General features: G+C 50.4%; 12 protein-coding genes across 12 annotated transcripts; 6 read left to right on the top strand and 6 right to left on the bottom strand.

Annotated features, from left to right (window-relative positions):
- Nucleotides 1-66: 66 nt before the first annotated feature.
- On the bottom strand, nt 67-1,869 carry A1O5_00432 (uncharacterized protein; the record flags this gene model as incomplete). Its single annotated transcript, XM_007741051.1, has 7 exons — nt 67-141; nt 199-224; nt 283-333; nt 390-504; nt 551-1,176; nt 1,229-1,483; nt 1,539-1,869. The coding sequence occupies 7 exons, from the start codon at nt 1,867-1,869 to the stop codon at nt 67-69; spliced, it is 1,479 nt and encodes a 492-aa protein (XP_007739241.1).
- Nucleotides 1,870-2,960: 1,091 nt separating this feature from the next.
- On the top strand, nt 2,961-5,306 carry A1O5_00431 (uncharacterized protein; the record flags this gene model as incomplete). Its single annotated transcript, XM_007741050.1, has 4 exons — nt 2,961-4,091; nt 4,143-4,349; nt 4,407-4,906; nt 4,961-5,306. The coding sequence occupies 4 exons, from the start codon at nt 2,961-2,963 to the stop codon at nt 5,304-5,306; spliced, it is 2,184 nt and encodes a 727-aa protein (XP_007739240.1).
- Nucleotides 5,307-6,673: 1,367 nt separating this feature from the next.
- On the top strand, nt 6,674-8,242 carry A1O5_00430 (uncharacterized protein; the record flags this gene model as incomplete). The annotated part of the gene is made up of 2 exons (XM_007741049.1): nt 6,674-7,723; nt 7,793-8,242. The coding sequence occupies 2 exons, from the start codon at nt 6,674-6,676 to the stop codon at nt 8,240-8,242; spliced, it is 1,500 nt and encodes a 499-aa protein (XP_007739239.1).
- A 547-nt stretch (nt 8,243-8,789) lies between these two features.
- Nucleotides 8,790-10,047, bottom strand: A1O5_00429 (uncharacterized protein; the record flags this gene model as incomplete). Its single annotated transcript, XM_007741048.1, has 2 exons — nt 8,790-9,184; nt 9,267-10,047. 2 exons carry the CDS (start codon nt 10,045-10,047, stop codon nt 8,790-8,792), a joined length of 1,176 nt encoding a protein of 391 aa, XP_007739238.1.
- Nucleotides 10,048-10,427: 380 nt separating this feature from the next.
- Nucleotides 10,428-12,692, top strand: A1O5_00428 (uncharacterized protein; the record flags this gene model as incomplete). Its single annotated transcript, XM_007741047.1, has 2 exons — nt 10,428-10,835; nt 10,887-12,692. The coding sequence occupies 2 exons, from the start codon at nt 10,428-10,430 to the stop codon at nt 12,690-12,692; spliced, it is 2,214 nt and encodes a 737-aa protein (XP_007739237.1).
- A 1,220-nt stretch (nt 12,693-13,912) lies between these two features.
- A1O5_00427 (uncharacterized protein) lies at nt 13,913-14,260 on the bottom strand (the record flags this gene model as incomplete). The annotated part of the gene is made up of 1 exon (XM_007741046.1): nt 13,913-14,260. The coding sequence occupies one exon, from the start codon at nt 14,258-14,260 to the stop codon at nt 13,913-13,915; it is 348 nt and encodes a 115-aa protein (XP_007739236.1).
- A 1,106-nt stretch (nt 14,261-15,366) lies between these two features.
- A1O5_00426 (uncharacterized protein) lies at nt 15,367-16,388 on the bottom strand (the record flags this gene model as incomplete). Its single annotated transcript, XM_007741045.1, has 2 exons — nt 15,956-16,388; nt 15,367-15,895 (listed from the first exon to the last, which is right to left on the bottom strand). Coding segments are annotated over exons 1-2 (693 nt in total), but the record flags the coding sequence as incomplete, so codon positions are not given.
- A 745-nt stretch (nt 16,389-17,133) lies between these two features.
- Nucleotides 17,134-18,534, bottom strand: A1O5_00425 (uncharacterized protein; the record flags this gene model as incomplete). Its single annotated transcript, XM_007741044.1, has 1 exon — nt 17,134-18,534. One exon carries the CDS (start codon nt 18,532-18,534, stop codon nt 17,134-17,136), a length of 1,401 nt encoding a protein of 466 aa, XP_007739234.1.
- Nucleotides 18,535-19,489: 955 nt separating this feature from the next.
- Nucleotides 19,490-20,235, bottom strand: A1O5_00424 (uncharacterized protein; the record flags this gene model as incomplete). The annotated part of the gene is made up of 2 exons (XM_007741043.1): nt 19,490-19,782; nt 19,845-20,235. 2 exons carry the CDS (start codon nt 20,233-20,235, stop codon nt 19,490-19,492), a joined length of 684 nt encoding a protein of 227 aa, XP_007739233.1.
- A 1,849-nt stretch (nt 20,236-22,084) lies between these two features.
- Nucleotides 22,085-22,795, top strand: A1O5_00423 (uncharacterized protein; the record flags this gene model as incomplete). The annotated part of the gene is made up of 1 exon (XM_007741042.1): nt 22,085-22,795. One exon carries the CDS (start codon nt 22,085-22,087, stop codon nt 22,793-22,795), a length of 711 nt encoding a protein of 236 aa, XP_007739232.1.
- Nucleotides 22,796-23,510: 715 nt separating this feature from the next.
- Nucleotides 23,511-25,937, top strand: A1O5_00422 (uncharacterized protein; the record flags this gene model as incomplete). Its single annotated transcript, XM_007741041.1, has 8 exons — nt 23,511-23,912; nt 23,966-23,984; nt 24,039-24,230; nt 24,295-24,593; nt 24,646-24,852; nt 24,925-25,427; nt 25,488-25,776; nt 25,836-25,937. 8 exons carry the CDS (start codon nt 23,511-23,513, stop codon nt 25,935-25,937), a joined length of 2,013 nt encoding a protein of 670 aa, XP_007739231.1.
- Nucleotides 25,938-26,628: 691 nt separating this feature from the next.
- A1O5_00421 (uncharacterized protein) lies at nt 26,629-27,284 on the top strand (the record flags this gene model as incomplete). Its single annotated transcript, XM_007741040.1, has 2 exons — nt 26,629-26,821; nt 27,019-27,284. 2 exons carry the CDS (start codon nt 26,629-26,631, stop codon nt 27,282-27,284), a joined length of 459 nt encoding a protein of 152 aa, XP_007739230.1.
- Nucleotides 27,285-27,313: the final 29 nt, after the last annotated feature.

The raw sequence follows: 27,313 nt of genomic DNA, 5'->3' as shown, positions 1-27,313 counted from the left end.
TGGACGAAGACACTATGCGCCGTATTAGGTCCCTGACCTTCAGCCTCGGCTAGCCACTGTCACTTACTAGCAAACCTCTTCCCACTCGGTATTGGCATCGGCAAATTCTACCACAAAATTCCGCAGTAGAGTTGCAAGTACCTAGTCTCTGATGAGCACTGGTCTGTCAACGAAGGCTTGCCTCATTAGCGGGCCTACCTTGGACATTTCCATCCAGCTGATATCTGTGAGGCAACTCATTTAGTCATTTCAATCTTACCGCGAGCCGATGGGTTGGCTTACTCTTGCCGATGCATAGCCTTGAGGCACCTCCAAATGCAAGGTAGCCCGACCCTGTATGAAGAGCCGTCAGCCACGTTGGACGAGCGCCACAGGAGCACTGTACTTACACAGATCATATTTCTGTCCGTCTTCGAGCCACCTCTCCGGACGAAATCGCCTTGCGTCAGGTCCGTAAATGCCTTCGGATCGACCTAGCACATAGGGACTTGTCCCTATTATGACCTGGAGCTGTGAACAAAGGGCAAAGTTGAAGTCGGTCATGACTTACGCCGGCAGGGATGTAATGTTCCCCAATCTGAATCCCTTCTCTGGGAACGACTCGCTGCATATTGTGGCCAACAATAGAATGAATCCGCATCGCCTCGTTCATGACAGCTTGGAGATATGACATCGAGCTCGCCTGCTCGTATGTTACAACCGAATGGGGAGGCATTCTTTCTGTTGCTTTGTCGATCTCTTGGACAAGTTTCTTCATGCAATTTGGGTTCTTGAGCAGGTAGTAGATCATCGAACGAAGAGAGATGGCTGTGGTGTCGCTACCTGCGGCAATATTGCTGGCAGTCATTGAAATGAGAGCAGCCTCATCGAAGTCAACCGGCTTGGCCTTGTTGATTTCCACAAACCTGCCTAGCATATCTCGGTGGTCACTTCCGCGCAGGACCCTAGACTGAACTTGACGGACAGCGAACTCGCGCAGACTTCCATTGCGTGCTGTGAGTGCCAGACGATTTCCGACGATCGGGAGTAAAAGCTGGTGAATTTTGTAGACGTATGGAACTTGACCAACCCACGAAGTCGATCTCAGTACCTTTTTGATCTGCCGAAGAGCTTCCGATTCCTTCCCGGCGTCCATCAAGCCAAAGCGTTGTGAGAAGGTTACTTCGCCAATGACATCTGGCTTCGTCAGCTTGGTGCAATTTCTCAAACCTTCCATCGACGAAGATACCGAAAGCGAACAGTTGTAGCCAAAGCCCCAGATCTAGACATTCTTCTTGGCGGTGATGCAGGGTGTCCATGAAATATGTGATGGCGCTATCCATGTAGGGCTCTAACTCCTGCAATGAAGTGGTGGCATAAGCATTGTTCACCAGCCGCCTGTGATTGCGATGGGTGATTATATCTCTCTCTGCAAATAGGTCAAATTTTCGCTCGCCTTGTTGAGGCCGGTACCATTCGCTCTTGCGGAACTGAGACCCAGCGCCTGGAAGATGAGGATCAATACCATTTTGTTTCAACATTGGCAAACAAAGCCTCACCATAGATCTTCTTGACTGCCTCTGGAGAAATTGTGATGACTTCATCGGGTCCAATTCGCACGATGTCTCCATACTGCTCATGCAGGCGTGTTAAGAGCTGATGGAAGTCTCCTCGCCAGCCATGGTAGGCAAGCCACCATCTGCTAAAGGTTGCAATGAAGGGACCAGGCACTTTCGAAAGTGGTGACGAGAAATGTAAATACAGAACCCGAAATAGCAGACCAAGGGCGATGGCCAAGAATACCCATGTGCCCAACGAGAAACCACTTGTCGGCTGATGCAGGCCGCGGCTTTGATGAACTACTGCCCATTCTTTTCTTGGATGCCACATCTTGCTTGAGTCAACCGTATGACTGCTACGGAGCAACCCCCATTGAAAAGGGACATGGACACGACGGGTAGTCAGAGTATTTGCAACTAACCTCTGATTGATGTGTTATGCAAGCAGCATTGTCTCATTCCGATCCCAACGGAAAGGCACCATCAACGCAACATCTTATACGGAACGACATTCCATCCACTTCCTAGATTTTAAACCTCGATGCCTGATACCTCAGAGTGCGCCCCAAGCGGGTTGGGCCCCGGATCCAGTTTTCCAGAGCGTAGGAAAGGGCTAGCTTAACGGAAGAGCATAGTGGCTAAGTGGCATCTTCCACAGCGTATAAGTTCGCAATCTGAAGAGCCTTCTCCTCGCTCGTGCCACTGTTTTGGGGAGGTAGCGCTCCTTGCGAACCACAACTCCGGAGGACGGAGCTTCGGCCGGAGCTTCGGCCGGAGCTTCGGCAAGGCCAAGACATTGAAAGATCCGATTTGTTGTGGTCCGGCACCATTCTCAGTCACGGGGCTCTTGAACCCTGCTGGGCCAGAGTCTAGAGGCCACATGGGGCAAATAGTCGACCACTGCAAGGGTTCTTAAACCACGAAAGACTTAAATAATAACCAATTACGGAGTACTCCGTACCAAAAAGCCCCAAACTCAGCAGATGGCAAGAGCACCCACCGGAGCCCACCCTGTGGTCTGGACTAAGTACTGGGTAGTTCGTTTGGCTAGACACAAATGGGTTTAGCAACCTAAGCAGCTCGCTTTTGGCCGGGACCCCAGAAGCGCTCCCCAGCTTGTTCCCCAGATTGCTCCCCAGATCCCTCCCAGCTTACTCCTCGGATTCACGAGTAAGGGCTCATCCCCCAAAGGGCCGTCCTTCAAGCTCTACCAGCTGTTCTTGAACTTGGTCGGGGCTCATTCATTAGGCGATCCCCCCAGTCCACAGTGTTGTACAATAAGGTTCCATAAAGGGTGGCTAGGCATAAATTTCTGGAAAGGTGGAACAAGCACTGCAGCTGGCGCCGTGAACAGCGAATGCCGGGACTCCAAGCAAGCTTGAACTATTCCAACAACACTGCCCACAATTTTTGTGCACAACCATGGGCACGCAACAGGACGACATTCGCTTGGGACCTGTTATACCCAAACGCGTCCGCGCCTGCGATTTTTGCAGAGCGAAGAAAATTCGATGTGTTGGCGACAATCCATGCAGCAACTGTATTGAGCATGGTGCAGAATGCATTTTCGCCCCACGCCAGCCTCGCCGGAAGAGGAAACGAGATGGCTTGCCTGATAGTGCGGTTGCACACCCACTTGATCGTTTCCAGGACCTGGTTGAAGCAGCAAGAGCCTCTAGCAATGATAGCAACCAGCTTTCCGACGTTCTCAGCAGGAAGACATCACATTTGCAGCAAGAGGAGCGTGCGCATCAACTTGTGCAATCAAACTGTGCCTCAGGTCAACGACAGCGTCGCCTTTCAGAAGTCACTCGACAGAAACATCAACCCGCATTCCAGGCAGGACAATTTTATAGGGCTGTTGGTGAATCTCTTGACTTCCCGCGAAGTGACCGAGGAAACCAGAGAAGGAGGGGTCTGCCACCTCCTGCAACTAAATCTCCGTCGCAATTTGGCTCCAGCGAGGCGCCCTGGGAGCGTTTTGAGAGTCCCAATCAATCAACCACTGTTGACAGCCCCCAGGACACAGGTGGCTATCACACCTTTAAGGAAGACATTGAATTCTGGGGTCCCAGAACGAGCATGTCCATTTGCTCATTGGCAGGTATAGCGTGGGTCACAGAAAGAGTGAAGCAGCCTGATTTTCGACCTATCGCAAATCGGTTTACTCAAGACGTCGCACGCCGACTGAAGCTGGAGAAAAGACCATCGAAGGAGCGAAAAGGGGATCCCGACTTGAAAGATGCACTCAGATTCACTAGCGCTTATTTCGAAGAAGCCCCTGAGGCAGCTCTTGGGATTGTACGGCGCTCATGCTTGGAGTCGAGACTCCGCTCGTTCTACAATGGGTCAAAGTCTGACGACGACGCATCTTGGTATGCAATGCGAAATATCATCTTTGCTTCTGGTTGCCGAGTGGTGCTATCTAGAGGGGGTACGTATTCCGAGGCTCAGCGAGAGTCGTGGCTGTACTTCGAGAATGCGCTCTCAGTGCACGCGGAGCTCCTTTGTTTTCGGACCTCAGTTATGGGTGTGCAGGCTTTGACTCTTATGGTAACTCTGGTCCTTCGGTACTATTTTTGGGGTAGGGCTGACATCATGTAGGCATATTTTGCAGAGGCTGTTTCATGTCGAATGTTACAATACATTCTTGTCGCTAATGCATATAGACTTGCATGTGGGCAAGGACTGCACGTGCAGCCAGCGCCGTCCTGGAACCTCCCAGAGGAAGAGAAATCTCTGCGGCAATGCATTTTCTGGGCTATCTACTGTCTCGACAAACAGATCGCCTGCCGCTCAGGCCGTCCTTCGGTTCGTTGACTACGAACGGTACCGTTTACGTTTGAGATAAGAAGCTCACTTTTGCAGATAATAGATGACGAAGAAATCAACTGCCAACTCCCAACCTGCGACCGGTCTGATGGCTCCGTCAACGTGAGGTATATACAAGCATGCATTAAAATCAATCACCTTTCCTCCGTGATGCGGAAAATGCTCTTCAAGGCTGCTGCATGGCGGCAAGCGCCAGAAGAATTAGTCAATAATGTTGGAATGCTTCAAAAGAAGCTCGAGGAACTCCGAGTTAGCTTGCGGGATCAATGCCAGATCAACCTCCCAATGAACCTGACGAAGCCGCCAGCCGGGCTCAATATGCAGCAGGCTCTGTCGATACAATTCCTTCATCATAATCTAGCGTGGGATATCCATACAACGTTGGCACATCCTTGGTTTCGCGGTGTGACTGGACTGGACCGGCATCCAGACTTTCAAGGCCAAATTGCCGAGTCCTGTTCGATCGTGGCGGAAACGTCCAGGGCTGCCATACTCGATTGCAGGTTTATCCACGTTGATGCAAGTTGTCCTATGCCGTGAGTGACTATTCAGAGAGTCCAACGGGAGTCCATTCACTGACTCACCTCTAGGGTTGCCTATTACACTCCTTTGTATGCTGTCGTCAATATTTTTATCAATATCCTGTACGATCCTTCTCTTGCTTCGGCTCGGTCGGATCTCCACCTGATGGAAGTTGCAAGCGGATATTTTGCTCGCCTGGAGTATGTCACAGATTCTCAGTGGTCAGTACCGCTTGTTAAAGACACCACGACCCTCGCCAGAAACGCAGTCGAGAGTTTCAGTGGAGGTCCTGATCACCCCATGCATCCCCAAGAGAACTCATCGACAGCTAGCACTGTACTTCCAAGTCTAGAGCCGTTGTGCGAGTCAGCACTTGACGAAACTGGAGTTGGCAAAGAAGTGAGATCGCCATGAAATTCAAGACGAGGATCTTTGATAGCTAATTTTCTGCATCCTAGTGGCTCGATTTGAATCTGCACGACGACCTTAATCTGGAAATTTGGGGAATCTGGCAGCCTGGCGCTGGAGGGGAAAGTTACATGCCAGGTCCATATTCTTGGAATCCTTGAGACACTTTTCATCCAACGCAGAGTCTCATAAATCGTATCGACGACCGTTCCTCGCGAAAGGCTGGCCTCTGGCTCCAAGTTTGGGTTCTCTGGAAGGGCTTTCAAATACGTTGTCGAGCACTGAGGTTATTACAGGATTGGCAATCAAAGTGGTTGGGCATGGGCTGTCTTCGGAAGTGCAATTCCATGAGCAGCCATTACACTTCAGGCGTAAGAACCCCCTTAGCTGGTCGATTGTCTTCAGGAAATCGCCGGTCGGTTCAAGGAGCGGCTTTATCATGAAAACTTGATGGCTTGTCTTGTGACGGTTAGTGATACATGCATCCTGCTAGATGCCAACGTCGTCCCTGTCAGCATCTCCTTTCCCAAGGCAACTTTATGGTTACCGCTTACCAGGTTCTCAGGAAGTTTAAACCAATAGCCTTGCCACTAGAATTTGGATAACAAATAGGACCGCGACAAAGCCTTGGTGATTCAACTTGTCCGATCAACAATTTAAAGCAGGAAATGAGGGCCAGTTATTGCCTTCTAATAAAGGTAGCGCATGTGCTTTTTGCGGAAGGGCGATGGAAAGTGTCAAATGCAAAAAGACGGGCAACGAGACTGCCTCTTTAGAATTTTACCAACAACATCGGCTTACGGAAGTAGAAGAACACCCCTAGCTCTTTATATGGACGAAAGAACTGGGCTGAGAGCTATATGATGATCGAGCAATTGGCGTTCACACGCAGAAGGAGTCTGCGGAGACAAAAATTCCACACCAGTAACTCGTCAGTACTACCTCAATTTATTTTGCTACTAACTCAGCAGCCGCAGGAGCTCCTATTGTAACTGAGAGCGCCAACCTGGCCATCTTGACTACTGCTACTATGTGCCACCAAGGATATGATGCAAACCCATGCTCCGTGCCCTAAAGTTTTTTTCCGGGCCGAAAAAAGCCATTCAGTTTGTTCCGAATGGGCAATCGGCTTCTAGCAGAGCGTGCACCTAAGCTTGCATGCCTTCTCCAGATTTCACCGGTATCTCCAAACATCCGCGTTTGGCCCTATCCTCACGCCTCGTTCCGAGAGATTGCGCCTGTCCATTCTACCACGAGTGTGTCAACCTCAGCATTTATAATGCCATCCCCCGTGGGAACAAAAGTTCCAAGTCCGACCGCCGCGAGCGACATCTCTTCATTCTTTGTACCCTGCAATGGCAGTCCCAATAACCATGATTCAATTGCACACGCTCCCCTGGTCTACAGCCTTATGGACCCTACCGTTGTTGTACATGGTCGCAAAGATTGTTTACAACATCTTTTTTCATCCCTTGTCTAAATATCCTGGACCATTCCTAGCCAAATTCACATCCATATATCCAATGCTGGCAATGTTCAGAATGGATCGAGTTCGATGGCAGCACCGAATGCTTCAGAAGTATGGCAGTCCAGTTCGAGTCGGGACAAATGAGCTCTACTTCTCGGATATGAAATCATGGCAGGACATCTACGGCCAGTCCTCTAATCCGTGCCCCAAGGAAAAGGTCTTCTACGACATGTTCAGCGCTACTGGAGCGGTCAGTATCCTAAATGAGAGGGACAAGGCGGCGCATGCTCGTCTGAGGCGCCTGGTATCTCACGCGTTTTCGTTGAAGGGGCTTCTTCAAGACGAGCCGATGATTCATCAAAAAGTGAAAACGCTCCTGGACATTGTCTTCGCTCCTGCTGCCTCGAAGAAAGAACCAGTGGATATCTTTTCGAAACTAATGGATCACTATCTGGACATAACGACATATTTGAGTTTCGGAAAGTCCTTCGACTGTGTCTCTGGCAAAGGCACCTTGAACCACGATGACTTGGACTCCTTCATGGTTGTTGTACCTACGCAAGCTTTCTTTCCTCAACTACGCTATGTTCCCATCAAAGCGATACAGGACGGCTATAGAGGCTTGGATCGGCTGATTAAGTTTGCCGAGGAATCAGTCACCGACTTCTACGCTAAGATCGAAAAGAACGGGGACAGCTACGCCCGAGGCACTTTCCTGAGGAATCTAGTGGATGCAGTCGACCCTGAGACCGGCAGCAAGCTCACATTCCCGGAATTAGTCGAAAATACCATCCTATTCTTAGTTGCAGGAAGTGACACCACGGCAGTGACCACAATGTACACGGTCTGGGAAATTGGCAAGAGGCCAGACGTGAGAAAAAAACTCGTGGATGAGATTCGTACAAATTTCCCTGACCCTAAGCACGAACCAACATATGAAGAGACATCTAAACTGGTAAGAGACCAACTCCACCCTGAATTTTACAACTCCGTAAGCTAATATACGTTCTACTCCTATTTACAGGAGTACTTGGACGCATGCATTCAGGAGACACTTAGACTCTGGGGCCCCCTCAGCGCTGGCTTTCCACGCGTATCGCCAGGTAAAGTTATCGGCGAGCACTACATTCCCGGGGGCGTTCAAGTCGCAACTCCCGCTTACGCGACCGCCCGCGATCCTAATGTCTTCCCCACCCCCAATGAATATATCCCAGAACGATGGTTGAAAGCGACGCCCGAGATGAGGAATATGTCGAGGCCGTTTAGCTACGGACCAAGGAACTGTATCGGGAAACACTTGGCAGATATCGGGCTCCATCTGACGCTGGTTCGGCTATACCAACTCTACGACATTGCGATTGAACCCAGTATGACTGATGCCATGATGAGACAGAAGGATCGGGGTGTGTGCGCCCCTTGGGACGGGAAATTGTTGGTGCGCCCGACTTTTGTTCACCAGGGTATCGGATCTTGAAATGGTTGAAAAGCTGAGCATGGAGCCCCTGGCATGTGGCTCCTCGTCGATACCTCCACATAAGACTTGAAACTTGAGAAGCGGACGACGGGTCTGAAGAAGTGCGGTACTAGCCTAATGAGGCTAGATTGTATATCTCTTGGCACTGCCGCAACTTGTTCACCTATTTTAAGCCTCTTCTGTCACTCAGACAGACTCCTTCTTCTCTTTTAATTAATTCACTCCTGAATCCAGTTTAGTCCAACAATACCAAATGGGTTGACAGCATCGGGGCTACCTCTTTGACACAAAAATGTGTGATTCATTGTATTTTTGTACATCATGGCCAACTTGAATTCTGGCAGATTCTACCAATTTCACCCGCCGAAGCGCGCAATATGCGAGGCTCGCGCAATGGACATTGACCCCGCTTAATGAACCTCCCCGCCCATGCACTGGACTTCTCATCCCGAAATGTAGTCGTATTAATGGGACAAGCAAGATCAACTCCTCGCATTTAGATGCAAGCCGCCAACCACACATTTCCCACGTGGGGTTTAAAGCATTTTCAGTGCGCTGGATCCGGCGGGTCCGATTGCTGTGGAGCACTTGTGAGCGTTCCACATGAGGTTCCCCTACCGGCAAGATGAGGAGAACTCGTGAGAGTGACTGCCTGCTTTGTTACCGACATGTCTGTTCCTGGGGAAGTCCTACTGCTCGGGGTTGATTTAAGGAGTCGAGCAAGTGCTTCTATTATGTTCCACAGCCACTGTACCAACTGAATCGGTCGCAACATCATTTCTATGAAGACCTTCAGTGTCTCTGACTGCTTCGCAACTGATGATGAGTTTGGCTGACTGTCTGGGGACTTCTTGTCTTGTGGGCGTGTCTCCTGGTCGGGGATCTGGGCGACAATCGGAGGCGCCGGAGCCTCCTCGATGGCATTCTCTGGCCTCGAAGGTCCTGGAGCTGTTATCAGCATTCTATGGTGCCTAACTTGCACAGCGGCTAGCAGAGTCATGACAAGACCCGATACGCCACTTACCGGAAACCAGAGACCTGTTCTTCCATCCAATTTCTACTTCCAGCTCGGCGGCGCCGAACTTCAGCTCTTCCTGGAGGGCTCGAGGCACTACTGTGGCCAGCCCACGTTTCTCTTGCTTTCCAAAAGTCCCTCTCCAGAAATGACCTCGGAGTTTTCCACTCATTGCGACTTCGATAGAAAATGGGACGGATGCATGGCGGATGGCGACGGCAAGGTAAACGCGATGGACCTGTGCCTGCGGCTCCAGTGGATTCGACTCCCATCTCCAGCGCATTCTCTGCTTGTGTGGCCCATCGTCTACAGAGAGCCTGTGACCCGTAAACAACCACTTATATTGGCGCATATGCGTGTTGGAACCCCCCAGAGTGCCAACGCTAAATGCCGCGCCACCCGGGAGGTTGAAAGAAGGATTCAATTCTGCATGGAGCTCAATGTTCTGTTCTCTCTCTGGTCCCCGCAACTCCTTGGGTGCATAGTATTTTACAACTGTTGGACTTGTATCCGCTGCATCCTTGGCTTTGAACGTCATCTGAACTTCTGCATGTTCGAGAAGATACTCCGAAGGTTGCAAAAAGGTGAGGTCAAGGTAGATGATGCCGACGTGCTCACTATTGACCGTACCCCATTTAGACTCTGAGGCGAGGAATCCGCATTCGACCTCAGCTTTTCCAAACTTTTTGTTTCCGATGTTCACATCGTCGAGCTTTTTGCAAGCATCAATGTAGCGGGTGTACTGATATTTAGGCTCGCCTCGGACTTTTTGTTGAGATTTGGCAGACATTTTTCCGTCATATTAAGTGGAAAGTCGTCAAATCGTGTGCAGGATATGGGAGGCTCAAAATGCTCATAAGCTCAAGAGGAGTTGGAACTTTGGCTGTCGGTTTTATTTATCTCCGCTGGGCTGAAAACATGGAGAGTCGCAACTGAGACCAGTGAGCTTCCTCAATACGAGAAGTGGCGGCCGACTCCAGGATCTAGATCGTTCTATTCGGATGGCGGCTGAGAGGGCCAAGAACTCTGCTCGTGTTGATGAAGGAGGGTGCGTGTAGGTGAGGGCTGTTCTCATTGTTACAAGGACAGCCCTTATCTTTTCTTCCCACCTCGCTCTTCCTTTGATAATATTTGCAGGTTTCGTCTCCGGGAGGGCAGTACCAAGCCACCATGTCAGATACAAGGTTTACGATTGCCGAAGACATAGAAGAGAATTTGCCCGAAGAGGTCGATATATTTGTGCGACTCAGCAGACTTGGGAACTTCAAGAGAGGAACAGAATGGTATGAAGCGTCATTATCATCCCAAAGCATGTATTTCCCAATTGCAGCTGAACGCGCCGACTTTCTTCTCGAGCAGGGCTCGTACCGACAACTGGACGATCTTCTTGACGAAGTCACCCACAAGATCGAGCAGAAAGTCTACGTCTTCACGGAGAACGAGGTCCTTCTCTTTCAGATTTTGAAGGCTCTTGCAAAGATGCACATACACGGCGATCTCAATGACGCTTTGGAAGAAGCTAGAATTGTCTGGCGAAGACTACCCAGGGTTGAGCCGGCGGATCCCAGTGAGGTAGAGGTAAGACCAGGAAAGGAAGGCATGATCTCGGCTATTCAATGACATGATTAGATTCATATACTTGAGATTTATCTTCGGATCGTGGCTTTCGCTTCACAGGCTTCCTCCTGGGTTCGTCCTGAGGACACTCAACCTCCTTGGGCCGCGTCTTCGACACCAGTTTGGTTCGGATTCCACAGATGGGCCAAAACACTGGCCGACCAGGGGCGTTTGTGGGAGGCACAAAAGATCATGCGCATGCTGCTAACAGTGCTCTCACCGGAGAACGGGCTGAAACTATGTGAGGAATTCATGGGAAACATGGACGAGGAGGACCTGCCGGAGTCTGCTATAATCTCCAACCTTTCCACAGTCAATGCCTGCACTCGGTATCTTGTCGGTCACACTGGCGTTTCAGACAAGTTGGAAGTTGTATCAAAGGCTCAAGCTTGGTCTTCGTTGGCCAATTCCTTCCAAAAATGCCTGCAAAATATTCAGATTGCAGAGGTCAATGGTCGACCTTATTTTGAGACGAAACTCGCAGATCTCGAGGTCAAAATGTATAAAGGAGTTGATGAGGAGATTCCCGTCTCCAAGGTCTACAGGACGGTCCTCGAAGAAGCCCGTGAGGTGTCAGATCTGCAAGTACAGGCCGAGTCGTCGTGGGCCCTGTACGAGGTGGAGAACGAAATAAAGAATCCGGATTTCCATGGCCTTCAGCAGCTCCAGAAACTTCAATTGGACACCATGGAAGATACGCTTGGGTATGTCACGCATCTGAATCAGTGTTTGCGATCTTATTTGCAGCAGCAAGGAGAAAACGGTGCCCGGGAACGGATCCCTGCGATGTTCCTCGAAACATCTCCGGCAGCAAAAGCAAGATTCAACATACCGAATCTGAAGAAAAACCATCTTGAGAGTCGGCTCCAATTAGCCCAGCTTGAGGGCGACGATACGCATATATCGCAGGCCAAAAAGGAATTGGAAGATTATGCTGATCCTCCCGAGAACAGAACGCGGCGAGCGACAATTCCCCTGCATTGGGCTGTCAGGATTAATGACATATTTGGTGTTCGGCAAGCCCTCGCTGCAGGAGATTCTGTAAATGAAAGAGCAGAAGACGGTTCAACCGCACTGCATTACGCAGTCGAGAGGAGCAAGTCTCTCCAGATTACTACCCTGCTATTGGAGTCTGGTGCTCGACCAAACATTTGTCGAGACAGTGATGGCTACGCTCCTCTCCATGTGCTTGTCAGCACAAGCTATCGTCTCGAGGATGCAGCATATCCCATCCTAGACAAGCTACTGCAGTTCAAGGCCGACTTTCGAATCCGAACAAATGAGAACGGAACCGTGCTTGGGCTGGCGGCCCAGCAGAATCTGGCACGGATCGTCAAAAGACTTCTCGAAGCTGGGGCAGACGTCCACTCTCCACACTGGCAAAATCGATCTGCTCTCAATGTTGCGTCTTGGTTCGCTCACATAGAAACGATGAAAGTTCTCATCGAAGCAGGGGCAAACGTCAACTTTAATGAGTGGACCACGCAGACACCCCTTCTTGAGATCGTCTGCAACAACAAGGGAAACCCCCTTGGGGGCCCTGCTCGATATGTCGAAGGGCTCAAGCTGCTGCTGGACAACGGCGCAGATATTCACGCCAGGGCCGGTGACGAGAATGCATATTACACTGTCCTGGGTCGGGCAGTTTTCAACGGCAACTTGGGAATGGTGAAACACCTGATTGAGCGGGGAGCTGACCCTGTCGACCAACGTCCCTTGGTTGGAGGATCGCTCAAGTCGCTGGTCAACGTGGCGATTGAGGGTGGGCACTACCACACCGCGAGGTATCTGGAGGAAATGGGCGTGCAACGAGACTGACATTGAGCTCCTGTGTATTACTATGCAGTCCGTAGACAGAAAGAGCTATGGTCTTGCCATTCGACGTCGTCGGACATTTCTTCTTCCGAAGCCCGCTTGCTCTCCTCAGAATCCTTCTCAACTGTCTCAGTGTTTCTTGAGCCTCGCAGACGTCTTCTTCCAGCTAACAATCTCAGCATTCAAAGCGGTCCAGATACTTGATGATCACTTGTGATGGTCTTATTGTTGTGGTGTGGAATGAGAGGACTTGTATAATCCTTGTATCGTGTCAAAAAGTACTAGAAGCTGATGAGAAGCCGTTTGTCAGCAACCCTTAGGTTGTTTAGCCTGCCTCCCTCTTTACTATGGATTCGTCGGAGATCTGTCTTTCCAGTTTGCCTGTTTGGACGTAACCGAAGCGTTGTTAAAGAGGCTACGACCGTAATCATCTTCACCATCACATTCAGCTTTCTCCTCTGTCTTGTTATTGATTCGCTTTGGTGTCATATCTAGCCACCTTTGGCAGGACTGCAGGCATATCATCGTTGATAACGGGGAGGACGCCTGTATTAATCATACGGACATCTTCCGGCCGAGTAATAATGCTGCCGTTCATGGCCGCATAGGTACTATTCGCACTGATCGGGTGGGCGATGGAGCCGGCGCCCGCAAACAGGAGAAGTGCAGGGGCGAAACGCATCATGGGGGTCTGAGCGCTTTGTGGATACTGTGGTTGAGCTGGAGGGCAAAAATCGAACCACTAGAGACGGAAGAAGGGGTAAAGAAGTAAGGCGAGGCTCGAGCGACCAATTTTCCGTCTTCTGATGCTCGCGGGAGGAATAGATTGTAGCCGCGGAAGGATAGCAGATTAGGATTCGGAGCAGACTGAGTCTCTGTGTCGTGACTCTGGACAGAAAAGACCAACATTTATATCTCTCCAAGGTTTAATAGGTCCTCGGCGATGAACTGTAAAAAGCTTTGCGACACCGAGCTTGTGGGGACGCGAGGCCCTCTCATCAATCTGGATCGTCCTCTCCGCTCGATTCAGAGAAATCTCTGGAACTTCACCGGTGCATTTCTGCCTCCGCGTCCTTAAAGGTTGGCTGAGTGTTGACACGGCGGCCTCAATTTGGAGAAGGGCCTTCCCATGGTTTCCAAGTGACAACAGCATGGAACTAGTTCATTGAGGTAGTGTTCTCTACCTTGCCGCACAGAATCTCGCTCTTTCTCCCCATATGTCCTCAAGTTGTTCCAGGTCTATGAGCCTTTCGACCTTCGTCCAGTATCCTCACTTCTTGCTCAAGCGACTTGATCTCGCGGTTCTTCTCGTCTTTGAGGTACTCCGTCTCCAGCGTCAACCACGCCCAGTACGCAATTTGATATGTGAGGAATGCCAAAGTGATAGCTTTGAAAAATGCGCGTCCATGGGTGCTGTAGAAATTAACCGGTCGATCCGGTTGAGGAGAGCTTGTGCTCGAAGTATGCTGGGACTGCGCGTGTTTGCAGGTGGTGTTGAAGCTGCGGAGCGGACTTCTGAGGAATTGGGCCTGTGTTGGCCGTAGAGGGGCAAGCGCTCGGAGGAATCTCATATTGAAGATCTTGTAACGGAGTATGAGGCTGTAATTAAGAAGGAAGGTTGACTGATCCAATATTGGCCATGCTTCACTGCTCCGGTTTCACTGTAGCTTCTTCCCTGCCATTTGAGTTGATCAAAGAACTTGGGGAATATGGCGCGTCAACGATCAGTCACCTAAAGTTTGCGATGTTTGTTACGTTTGTTCTATCACGTGATGTTAACTTCGCATAATTATCACGTGATACAATTGCTCTTCCTTCCGTTTTGGGCGATTTCGGTGACGCGCTTACATAGTTCTACTAATATGTATACAGTATAAAGTCCGGGTACAATACAGGATGTAGAAGGTTTCCAGTCTGGCTTGAATCTGCCTCTGAGATGTCTCCGAGATCTCTCCAAGCCGCGAGATTCAAGTTCTCATCAATTCAACGTAGATGAGAAATTCTTAGAGACATCTTGACACAGCATTGGAGAATTCTTAGAGACGTCTCCGAGACAGTATTAGAGAGTTCTCCGATACTATATCGAGCCTGTCTAAAACTTCTTTGGGGGCGGGCAGTACATACACTCGCTATACATTGTATACAATCCCTCGGTGAAGAGCACACTAGTATAATAGAAAAACAACGGAGTTGTAAATTTAGACAGCTAGATGAGATCAATTTCAGCTCGCTCCCACAGGTTCGCTTCGTCAAGTGCATCTTTCTTGTATCGATCTCGCGCATGAATGCCGATGCGTTTGTATTCTTGAATGCTAGTTTCCTCAGTGCGCTCCAAAAGCAGACAGTATTCGCGGCGGTAGAGGAAATCCGTGACATGACAGACTCATAGCGCCGGGAGCAGAACTTCATCGACGTCCGAGTCAAGAATGCTTCTAAGCTTAGGGAGCCCATCCAAATATACCGAAGAGTAGAGTTTGTCGTCCCGGGTGGAACTTGTGAAAATGTCAAATAAGCGGGCTGCACCTCTGTTGATCCTCAGCCGCATGATCTGAACCTCGCCTACTAGACGCAATCTCCCACCGAGGACATGGCCAAATGGGTCCTCAGTCGCTTTTGTTGTGGAAGTCATCAAAATGTCAACGTCCCAAACTGATGATTGACATAGAATATACTGCCGTTCAAAGAGAAAGGGAGAGGTAATGGAGAGACAGGACCAAGTCGGAATTCCAGGAATTCGCTCGCGCCAGCGTTGCGAAGGAACACTAGTAGTCGGGCTTGGCCTCGTACTCCACAGAAGTGTGTTGGGCAGCATGCTTTCCCACATACCACCAAGATATTGGTCGTCGCTGCTGTAATCATTGTAGAATGCCCTTGCTACTCCCGAAAGCGCTGGCAGCTTGTCTGTGGCGACTGTGAAGCGACGTGTATTCAACTCTCTTACGATGTCCATCCACATTCTTATAAGTTCATCTCGATTTTGAGACCTATTCCAACGGCAACGCATCCGTGGATAAAAGATATACTGACCTAAATCAGCTATATCCTCAGCTGATGTGCGGGTGGGATGGTGTTCAGACGCAGCTAACTCTACACAGTTCCAAAACATCCCTATGGCGCTGATATGAAGCGTTCGCGTTGACATGATGCGCTCTTGCAATGTCCAACCCCGCTGGCGGAGTGGAGACCTGCTCACCGCATTGTGAAAACTTTGAGGCACAAGACAGAACGTGAACGTTGATGTGTTTTTTTCCGGGGAATACTAGTACCGAGGTTCCTTGTCAAAGTCGCAGGAACGCGGTGTAAAATCAAAGGACAGTGGGCGCAAAGGATACTCGAATGCAGGCCGACGTCGTAGTAGACCGCCATGAACATCGGACGCATCTTCAGCTATGAGCGTAAACAACGAGTTTGAGTAAATTTGCCCCATCATGCTTGATGTTCCCTTTCCCAATTGGATGAGTCAATCTCGGATGGTTGAATAATAATACACAACGCATCAATCCAAATGTAGAAAATTCCTAGCCGGAACACCACCGACAGGGCTTCTTGAATTGTTTTTGGAAGAGTTTGGATATCGATGTCTAATAGATGTTTTCTGATGGTGTGCTGATTGGTAACCAGCTGAGTTGTACCCTCGCCCCAGCAATAGCTGAGCGCAACGTACTCAAGGTTCCTGAGATCCAATTGCGAGCGAGAACAACAGTATTTTCGACTTTGGAGTGACGGGGTTAGTATTTCAGAAGATGGCACAAGTTTCAGAGGCAAGTGTCCTGCTTCTTTTCTCATTTCCAACAGTCGTGTGGGCAGGAATTTTGCTGGCGACAAAGAGTCGTCCTCGATGGTAGCGGCCCCGATCGGCGACGAGGGTGTCGATTCATGAGTGCAACGTCGCGAAACAAAGTTTTGAAGATGTGCCTGTACTCTGTTATGACAGTTGCGGAGCTGGACAACATTGTTGCGATGGCCGTAGGAGAAGGAAATCAAATCTTGGTTTCGATTTAGAACCAGTGGTCCAGCTGTCGGATCGAATTTGTATTGTCACATCCATCTTGTGCAGATGCCTCTAAAGCTGCCCAATTTTGGTGAAGCTCGACCGCATCCAAGAGTCCTCAGAGTAGGCCATCGAGCACATTCACGCGGCCAACCAACATGTTCGCATGTGGATTCGGCACGTCCGGCGGGAAAAATAAACGGCGAGTGCAACGGCGTCGTCTGATTCTATCATGACACTAGTATTGACAGGAGAGAAAGTGGTAGGGAGGGCTGTGCAAGGAGCCGCAGCTATCGCACGCAGGCACCAGCTGGCTTCCAGCAATAACGCGGGAGAGGACCCTTTCCACTGTCCTAGAACTCGATCTATCACAGCGGCCCAGGCTAGACTACTACTACTCGGTACTAGTGCCTTGGCTATCTGCGCCACCTCAACATCTCTTTACCAGATCCATCATCCCCATCTACCAACTCGAGCCCTTTCATAAGCTTCCTCGCTTCTCAAGCTCCACTGATACGCTGGATCTGCCGCATAGGCATTCGTCGACCCACTCTCGGCTCGGGCTTTGACCCCTTTAAACTCGACCCATCCGAGAATATCGCTATAAAACATGCCGCTGAGGGCATACGGACTCTCAAATGTCATGGAGCACAACTTCTTATCGGAGGTAAGCTGGATCACGCCTTCGTGACTATCTTCGCCACGCCATCGGAATTTGAAGTCGCGAGAACGTGAGGAGGGCAACGACGTGTCGGGAAGCAAGAACTGCGCCGTCGTCGAACTGCTCATAGTAGTAGTAGTAGTACCTTCATCGTCTTGGTCTTCCTCCATTTCCCCATCTTGCGCCTTCGGATTGACGAACCGCATTATACCCTCGATCACGAGGAAGTCAAACTCGGCAAACATTTGCACCAGACCATTGCTGGTGGCCTTGGTGAAGTTGACTGTCAGACCGCATTCACTATCCATCTGCTGCCCCCACTCTTGTTCCACATATGGGCAGCTAATAGTCCATGAGCCCGTCACATCCCATTTTTCTTTCAAGCCCTTCGCACCGCTCGCTTTCATGCTTTTGGCTTGTGTATATCTTCGCTCAAACTCGTTGTTCTGCTCTTGTCTCGCCCTACTCCCGGCGCGTTGGTCGTCTCTCACAAGTTCAGCCAGTTTGGCCCGCACGGTCTGTGCATCCCGCCCTATCACCGCCAGACGCTGACCAGTAGAGAAGGACTCTAGTTTCGTGCATTCACATGAGATCTTCAACGCCGAGGCCACCTCTGTAATCTTGTTTCCCCAGCCGTCGACCATCACGACGAGAACCTCCTTTATTGGTAACACCGGTTTCATGAAGAAGGACTCGTACAACAGCCGCCTCGGCCAGATTTTGGCCTTTTCACTGTTGTCGCCGTCATTCCATCTCTTTTCAATTTCCTCCATGTTCTTAGCGAGATATTCTTCCCTCAACTTGTCTTGGAACTCGGCCATGGCCTTGCTCATTCCTTTATTGCCATGTTCTCTCAGTCTCCCCTGAAGCGCATCCACAGTGCCTCCTACAGGTAACCCGCGAAACCCACATTGTGCCTTCCACCATTTGAGCGGCTGCTTCTCGGTGCCGGGCTGACGCTTTGCAACCTTCCCAGCTTTGGTAAGCTTTGGGGTTAACAGCGGAAGGTAAGGAGAGAGGTCTGCGACAAAACCTGTGAGGTTGTTGGATTGGTCATAGAATCTGAGGCCGTTGCGGTCATCGAAAGAGAAAGTGTATTTGCGGCCTGAGAACGTCTTCTGAAACGAGGGGACTACAAAATTGGGTGATCCGAACTCGTTCTTGACTTGGTCAGTACTATTGATAGCCGACATTTTCTCCTTGAAAGACAGTCTCGAAGTACTGCGCGGGGGGTTCGAAGTCTAAAGAGCATTCAATGGTGGATCGCAAGAAAGCTCAAGAAAGCTCTCATACCCCACGAGATCTGCGTAGGTGGCATAAACCTCGGAGTTGACGCGCCAAGAAAACGCGCAAACGCGAAGTTACGTGATATATAGAGTTCAGTTCCTGACTTCTCTCCATTTTCCTTGGTACTATTCAAAGAAGAACCGCGCCACATTCGACAGTCCTCATCATGAGAAAACCGAGCTGTGTCGTCTGATTCATTCATTACGCTACTTCGGCGCGTCAAATCTATATGAAAGCATTGAGCCCACGAAGCAGGCAAAATGTTATCACATTCTCCGGCTATCCATCTAGTGCTCAGGCCTGCCCAAAGCGTGCCGCAAACAACCGGAACATGAGCCCTAAGCCTTGTGGAGCGACCTTGTTGTGTTCATGTAATAGTATCATATTCATATTAGCTCTGCAAATTCTCTTGAATTAACAGATGGCTCTCTGACTATGTGCTTGTTTGAGAACGTCAGAAGTAGTGGATCGGCGATAAAGACGTAATTGTTATTGCTTCTGCTGAACAGCAATATCAGGAGAATCAACAGTGATCACTACATCGACCGGTACCAAAGCAAGAAACGCCGCTCGCCAGTCCACGACGGTGCCTAGATTCTAAGCCGAGTCCTCGAATCACCCGCTCTGTCCCTACTCATACACGCTATCCCTAGGGACAATATGTCCCATAATCCTCTGCGATGAATAGAAATATGACTTCAAGTTCCTCATGACAGTAACGCCGGCAGGCCACTTCCAAAACGACATAATCTGGCGCGAGGCAAGCTTGAATTCCCTAGTGGTTCATGTTCGAGCTTTCCCAAAAACAACATCTTCAGATACTCAATCGAGCCTCCAAACTGGTATTATCTAGCTGACTTGTCAGGCCGTACAGACACCTGCAGGAACACCTCCACAGGTAGTTGCTGGGAGTACGTCTCCGCAGTTGACAGTCGTCATAGTGAGGCTCCAGATCTCGTCACCAGCATCTGCCTGTTGAGTAGTGACCGTCATTGATGATGCCGAGTATACAGAGTTCTGAGACAGAATAATGGATTTCAGGGCATCTATCTGGTCACTCAGGGTTGAGCATTGTGCAACGTTTTTGCTGTCGCCGGCGAGTTTGCCAGCTACGTAGGCCGAGAGCTGGTTGGATGCGAAACCGGCAATTGTACCTGAATGAAAGCATAAGTTGCTACTCCAATACGAGTACTTGCGATGTTCCGGGCTCACTTACCGGCAATAACTTGGGTAACGAAAGGATTCCCATTGAGCCAGTTGTTGGTCGCGACTAGATTGTTCTTCAAAGAAACCCCAAGTGAGGTAAAGAACGGTCCGCCAACATCGCCAACGGTAACCAACTGAGCCCGCGCCTGTGACACACAGGTCTGGAACGTTTGACATAAGCCTTGAAGAAGGTCTCGCTCACCCAGGTCTCGGATCGTAAGATCGGTGATCGTTTGCCAGTCAACTAAAACCGTATCGTTCCTCACGTATACATTATCGTCCCAATCACCGGAGGGGATGCCCATGAAACCAGTAGCATGGACTTGCCACCATATATATTCAACTCCGTCGAAGCTTGCTGTCCTGCCATGGTACAAGGTTGGTTCTTGGGGGACATTCATTGGAACAGTCGACGAAGTATTGTAGTATCGCCGACGTTCTCCGAGACTTCGCTTCGCGCTCCGTAGCCTCGATGGCTTGTTGGGAATGACTCTGAATGACTGATACGGGGGTGTGACCTCATTATCAACATCCAAGCAGCCTCCATTAGCTTGTGTTGTCTCTGTTCCGACTTGGCAGTTGGTGGAGCTGTAAAATTGAACGGTCGTGCCGTCATCAACGGAACCGGTCGATTGAATAACTGCCCCTTCTGCCACACCCCTATATGCGTTCAGATTACGTTCTAAGCGGAGACTTTTGCTTCATCTGCGATAGCACTTACACATATTCCTGCCTGCATCCTTGACCCTCACCTCCGACCCAAGTCCCAACATACTCTCCTGCGCAGTTCCCGTTTCCGTAAAAAGTAACCTGGAAAGCGGTTGTAGAAAGGAGCATAGAACAAAGAACAAGAAGATAAAGCATATCGAAAGTGCTGGAGCAAGAACTGGAGATTCAGAGATCCTTTGGCGTATTGACGCGGTGAGCTTCGAGGACTCCTGTGCTTTGATTGTGAAAGTGCTGGTGCGAACTTGTTATTCTCCAGGAAGAGGAGGAATGACTTCCGTAGACGATACCATCCTTATATATCCTCATTGCGCTGCGAGGTAAACTATCGCTTTTAGTACTAATTCATATTGAGGCATTGCAGTCTTCTGGCATCCTGGGTAGGTGTATCTGGATGATGGTCTGGTCAACGAATGGCGGCTATAGAGCATCTGAGATTCGTTCACCATCAAAGCACCTTTCCGGGAAAAGAAATATCAAGGGCAATACTTCGTTGACGACCACAAGCGCCGGCGAGGCAGATAGGAATACTGCAGCTGATGAGCCACATCCTCAGTGACTGTTCGGGATGAATCGCTGGCTTCGTAAAGGTCTGGACGGCCATCAAGGTCAATTTAGGGTTGTGGTCTGTGGTCACCTTTAAGTCGGCCCATGGCGAGAACGGTGTGTGAGAACGATCAAATACCTTGGACGCCAGCAGCATCCAAGTTAATGCGTTGGCTGACCCATAATACAAGCCTTCTCGGTGCTCGCTGAGGAGTTAATTCCAGCCCTTCGAATGACCAGTTCCGGAATGTGTCTAGATACGAGAGGAATCCGCTGCGGTAGTCACCGTAGTCGTCGTCTACTTCGGAATAGAACTGATTGTTGATGGCTGGTCTAGGTTCGCCCATGGGCATTGGTGTCTGCCCCGGCCGAAGTCGCTGCTGTTCAGGCGCCAATGACAGGGCTGAAGAAACTTTGATGGAGTTCGACCTCTTTTGACCCGGGACCAACTCCAAATTATGTACCTGGTCGGTAATGACCATGAAAATGCAGCACGATGCTCTCAGGATCATATTGAGGGGCTGTTATTGATCAACCAAACAAGGCTGGGCCGTCGAAGTTACGATTCGATGGGAGCGCGCCTAACAAAACGGGCCTCGCCATCTGTGGGCTGAGGTCTCACCTGCACTAAAGCAACGCTAGGCTCAGTCGGCACCCTGGCTCCTTTGTTCCAGTTGGCGCTCTCCCCACGAAGATAGCGATGTTGTCTCGTCCAACTGGGCCAGTGGGGGTATTGATCCTCGCCTGTGCAAGGCTTTGGAGGCCTGTGTCACAAAAGGACCATCACTGGTGCCAGCGCTTGTTCAGCCGTCATCTGACTCGAGTCTTGGCACTAGTCAGGTTCGCGACGCGGGCTTGCAGCGCTCATCTTTCTCTTCCTGCTGCCCATCCTCTTTGGATAGTTTGAGTTGACCATTGCATTCATTCATTTGCCTACAGCATCTCGTCCGAGTCAGCTCAATCAGTCGTCGGAGAAGGATGGCACACAACTCAGTCCACCCTCATGTGAGCAAGAGCTCAGAGAGTGATGCATACTGGATTGCATACTACTATCCTCTGTTGATCATGCTCTTCAGCGTCCTCTGTCAGTCGGGGATACACGAGCTAATCAAGAATCTCTCGCAAGCCCCAGCATCGGCATCCACGCCAAGTCAACTCGACGCCTCCAAAGCCTCGGATTTGCCTGCGAAAATTCCCTCGGTGTGCTCCCAGCCGTACAGTGCGGTTACTACGGAGCGTGCGGACGAGGAACCAGGCCTACGGTCGACTTCCAATGAGCAGAGCACTGGAAAGTTCGAAAGTTCTCCACCGTCAAATGCTGATGCAAGCCCTCATCAAAACGCTCTCGTCGATGAGGGCTCAACAACGGCCCTAGATCGGCAAATCGCCATCGCTTCGGTATGGCAACTCCTCCAAATCTGCCTGATCCATCGTATGGGGGCGCTGGCGGTGAGGTTCATCCACGAAACGGGTGCCCTCAAAGGCTTGGCGGTGGTAATGCTTGGGGTCTGCACGTTCTTCGTTGGTTTGTCTCTCGCTCGATTGGACCAGGGCTGGGATGCTGTCCACGGGCTCCGTGATACTGGAAGAGAAGAATCGTCAAAGGGAAAGGCCCCTTGGTTCAAAATGTTGGGAAATGTTGCGTTGTACTCATTGTTGATACCGTGGTATAGACTCGTCCGGGCCTGAAGAGAGGCGGTTGTAGGGGTGACGTTGGCTATCGATGGTTCACTCTCCAAGATCAAACGGTATTTGGCGAATAGTTTTCTGGTTTGCGAGTAATCCAGGTCGCATTCAACGAAAAACCTACCGTTTATCTTGCCGTCGTGTTTAGCCACTTGCCACTTCGCTCGCCCTCGGCTCACCTACTATATTTCTTAGTGATGCCTGAGCACCTACTGGGGGCTGGTGATCAAGGGGATGGAGGTGATCCAACGGTACCCCGCAAAATGGACATACGGGGCAATTTCTCTGGCGCATACCTTTAGGTCGCTTTCATCATCGCTTTTTCCGTGTTTATCCATGTGAGTTTCTCAAAATTAGGCAGCAGAAGGCCAGAACACAGAAGAGCTTGTAGATGGTAGGCCTACGGGAGCTGCCAAAGAAGGCCAATGCGTGCGGCCAATGTCGTGCACGGAAGGTCAAATGTAGGCTCGCCCAGTTCTTTTGTCGTGTTTCCGCCAGGGACATTTGAGGCTGACACAAATTGAAAACCATGGTAGGCGATGGAGGAAGCCCTTGTGCTAAATGCCAGGTAATCTACTCGAGTCGCTACCAAATAGGAGCGTATTCTCAAAGTTCGATGCAGGTTTCTCGAGCAGAATGTGTTTATCCCGTATCTCGACGAGGGCGACGAAGAAATGATAAAGGTCTAGAAGCCTCGTTGGAGGGCCGCATAGCCCGGATGGAAGCTATGATCCAGAACCAGAACAGGCTATCTCCGTCGGTGTCTGATACAGCTCATCCTGGCAGTATCAGCAGTCAAAGCACTCTTGTGACGCAGACACTGGTGCCACAGCTTGGAAATGTCATCAATGATGTCGACGCAACATCCACCTGGAACGAGGCACAGCATGTTCGGTCGATGAGCATGGAAAACCCATTGCTCGGAAACTCTCCATCTATGTCTCTTGTGTCTGGAAAAGTTGCTCCGTCATATCAAGATCCGCCCACTTCAGCAATCCAGGATTCGGCGAAAATAGTCCAAGAGTCCGCGCAAAACTTTTCGGGCGGGCATATTGGGCCCAGAGAGAATTCTGATGCTGCAAATGTGGACAAGGAGGCCACTATACTTGCTCCCCAGATGGTAAGCAGACACCCCGTAGGACCATTTCATTATCCGGGCTAACCCCTCTCGAGGTGAACTGGGAACATCATGGTAATAGACCCCTCACTTCGAACACTGAAGCCTCTATCTGATTTCATGACACAGGCCCGGGCTCCTGGCTATCAGTCTGCTCTAGGCCAGGGCTAGATTGGGTTTCACAAAGAACTGGGGTCGCAGATTTTGACAATAGCGCGAGAGAGTTGATATCGACATGGACAAGGCGTTTGACATTGGATCGAAACAAACTTACGGGCACAAAACACCGAGAGCCTGACCCTGAAACTGCGTGGAAATATTGTAACGGCAAGTGACGTGTGTCTGAACCTCTTCCAATCACGGAAACTGACCAGATGTTGTCCAGCATACTTCGAGGATTCGTTCGACTCGACTCTGGGCATTGTGTATAGACCCGAGTTTGAGAGCGCTCTTCGAGCCCACTTCCGTGGAGACCTGGTGTCAGGGGATGACGCCGCCTGGTTCGCCCTGCGCAAAACTGTGTATGCCTCGGGATGTCGAATCTACCTATCCAAAAACACGTCAATGAGTTTCACTGATATCCAAACTGAAGCTTGGAGTTATTTCCAGAGCGCCATGTCTGTCCTCATCGAGCTACTTTTCACCCCTACCGGCCTGCTTGCTGTACGTGCATTGGTCGCAATGGTATAGAGATCCGATTTATTTGTGATGAATATCATCTGACGATATGTGACAGACTTTTTTCTCTGAAGGGCTCGGCAATCCCGCCCTTGAGTACATGTTCTGTACCAGTGCGGCGCGTGTGGCTCAAGCGAAAGGACTACATCGCAGACCTGCCAAAGCTTGGAATCTAGCTGCTCATGATGAACTACACTATAGTTGGTTGTTTTGGGCGATATACTGCTGCGAGAAACACATCGCCCATCGCTCTGGACGACCGTCCGTGAGTGATTGACCTGTTATTTATCAACGACTGGCGGCTCTTCACTTGCTTGCTAATCAATATCTTGCCTAGGCCATAGACGATGACGAGATTAGCTGTCAAATTCCCTCTGAAGCCTGCCCAGGAAGCACTCTTGACGTGGAGGCATTCACATATCTTATCCGGCATGCGCAAATATCCTCTCAGGTTTCCAAACGCCTTATGTCTGTGAAGGCATTTCAGCAGCCACCAAACACCTTGCTTGAAACTGTAGCTCAGCTGGATCATCAGCTACGCGAATGGAGAGATTCTCTTCCGGCAAGCATGAGACCTGATGACCGCCTAAGGTCTCTTCAGGTCCCCCGTGACGCCAGGTATTTCCCTACAATCCTTATGCATTACGCTTATTACGGGAGCTTGATGGCAATCCATACCATCTTTGCCTATCCGTGGGTATACAGCACCATTTTTGGGAATGGCAGGGGTATTGTGACCCAAGATCAAGTGATTTTCAGCTCGAACACGGTTGCCGAAGCTGCGAGGAACATTATCATCATTGCAAGAGGTCTGGAGATCAATGGTGCATCAATCCAATGGTGTGTATGATCAATCGTCCCTTCCTCGCAAATGATGCCTGTATTTTTCTAACAACCAAGGCCGACATTCTACTACCCAATGATTGGACTTATCAATCTTTTCATACACATTCTCAAATTCCCGTCTTTGCCCTCTGCTCGATCGGACGTCGCCTTGCTCGACGTAGCAGCTGGGTACTTTGGACACATGGAATTCATCACCGCTGGTGAGCTCAGCTTCCCTTTTGCTCGAGACGTTGCTACGGTCGCACGACAAACGGTCAACAAGACTTCAAAAACCGATGTGCCCGCGATCACGAGCACGGAGGACGGCTTCAGTCTTGCACCTGATGTGGACATACCATTTTCGGTAAGTAGTTGGCTGGGTTGAGCGCAGCATTTGGGGCTACGTATTGACCATCACCAAAGGATATTTTCTGCGCTAGCCAGGACTTCAACCTCGACGATTGGAGCGTTTTCTCTTCCGTATTCTCTGACGATGCGCTGATGAATCGGGAGATCGCTTTCTGATGGAAGAGGGAATAAAACCAGCAAACTAGCCCAGGGGTTATCTTGAGACGACGAATCAATTAGGACCTGAAGTTTTCGCCTCCCAAAAATGCCTTCGCTGGAGCGGTTTGCACATTTGCTAGCAGGCCTCGGGGTTCGGCGACTTAGCAACGTTCGGGCCGGTCAGGGACGCAAATTCGACACCACTCCATCCTTCACCTACTGGATCAGCAGGCCAGGTATCCGAGAATGTTCCCCCATTGGCTATTAGGCCGAGGTGACTTGATCAAACAACTGGAGTCTCCCCGCTAGATGGGTAAACCGGCAAATCAGTCGTCAGCTCTTCGCAAGTGCAACCCTCCATTTGAACTTGCCTTGTTGCCCCGTGAAGTCCCCCGCAACCCCTTCAAGAACTTCGCCAGGACTTTGCTAAGGCTCCCCGACCTCCTGCCGCCAAATGGGACGGTCCTTGTGTGGATCTTCGGGGACTGGGCTAGCGATGCGGAGCCCCGGATGTTTCGCCCTCGGGATTCCCATCTTGCATTGTTTCGTCTTTTCAGTATATCATCAACTTACCTTTGCTGTTCAAGAGGTATCGTAATTGCTGTTTGTGTCTGTATTTCACACTCTACTTTCCTAGTGGACACCAGTCAAAGTCCAAGCCGCCGCCTCGACATACCGACACAGTTGTGCGGAGGAGAAAACGTCAAGAATGGCACATTCAGCTTTAGCATCGACCGTGTGGCCGCCCACACCGGTCAGCCCGGCTGTCAAAGACCTTCTCGCGCGACTCTTCCACCTCGTCGACCAGAAGGACGACAATGTCGGGTCGTTGCTGGCTGAGGAAATCTTCACCCCTGATGCACGGTTCGTCTCGGCGAACGGCGTGTTCCACGGCAAGGAGGGTACGTTCTTTCATCGAACTTGGTGATCAATGCCGGGAAGCACAATATTGGAATTAGTCAGAGTAGATTGTCGAGCTCAAACATACCTGTCGCCAAGCTGCATCTTTACTCTACATTCAACCCAACTCCTCTTTTTCCCTTACTTGCCCACAGGTTCTATCTTACACCGCCTAACCGTGTCTAATTCTATTATCTAGAAATCACGAATAGCCGAGCGAACGCGTGGAAGGTGGTGACCTTCCGCAAACACACGGTCGACAAAGTCTACGCGGGGGCCGCGGACGGCACGGACCTTGTGCTCACGGGCACGCTTGAGACGCGCACAAAGGATAGCGGTCCTGCGACGACCATCACAGAGTTTGCGGCGAGGGCGGTGATAGATCAGAGTGCCGGCACCACGGGGCCGAGGATCAAGGAGTATCAGGCGTGGATTGGGATGTCGACCACACCGGCTCAACAGTGACCGTAGGGTCGCTTCGAGAAACAGCGAAT

Source organism: Cladophialophora psammophila, assembly GCF_000585535.1.
Source record: "Cladophialophora psammophila CBS 110553 chromosome Unknown aczJe-supercont1.1, whole genome shotgun sequence".
In the NCBI taxonomy this organism is placed as follows: Eukaryota; Fungi; Ascomycota; class Eurotiomycetes; order Chaetothyriales; family Herpotrichiellaceae; genus Cladophialophora; species Cladophialophora psammophila.
The sequence above is the reverse complement of the archived record's forward strand: the minus strand, read 5'-3'. Positions and strand labels throughout refer to the sequence as shown.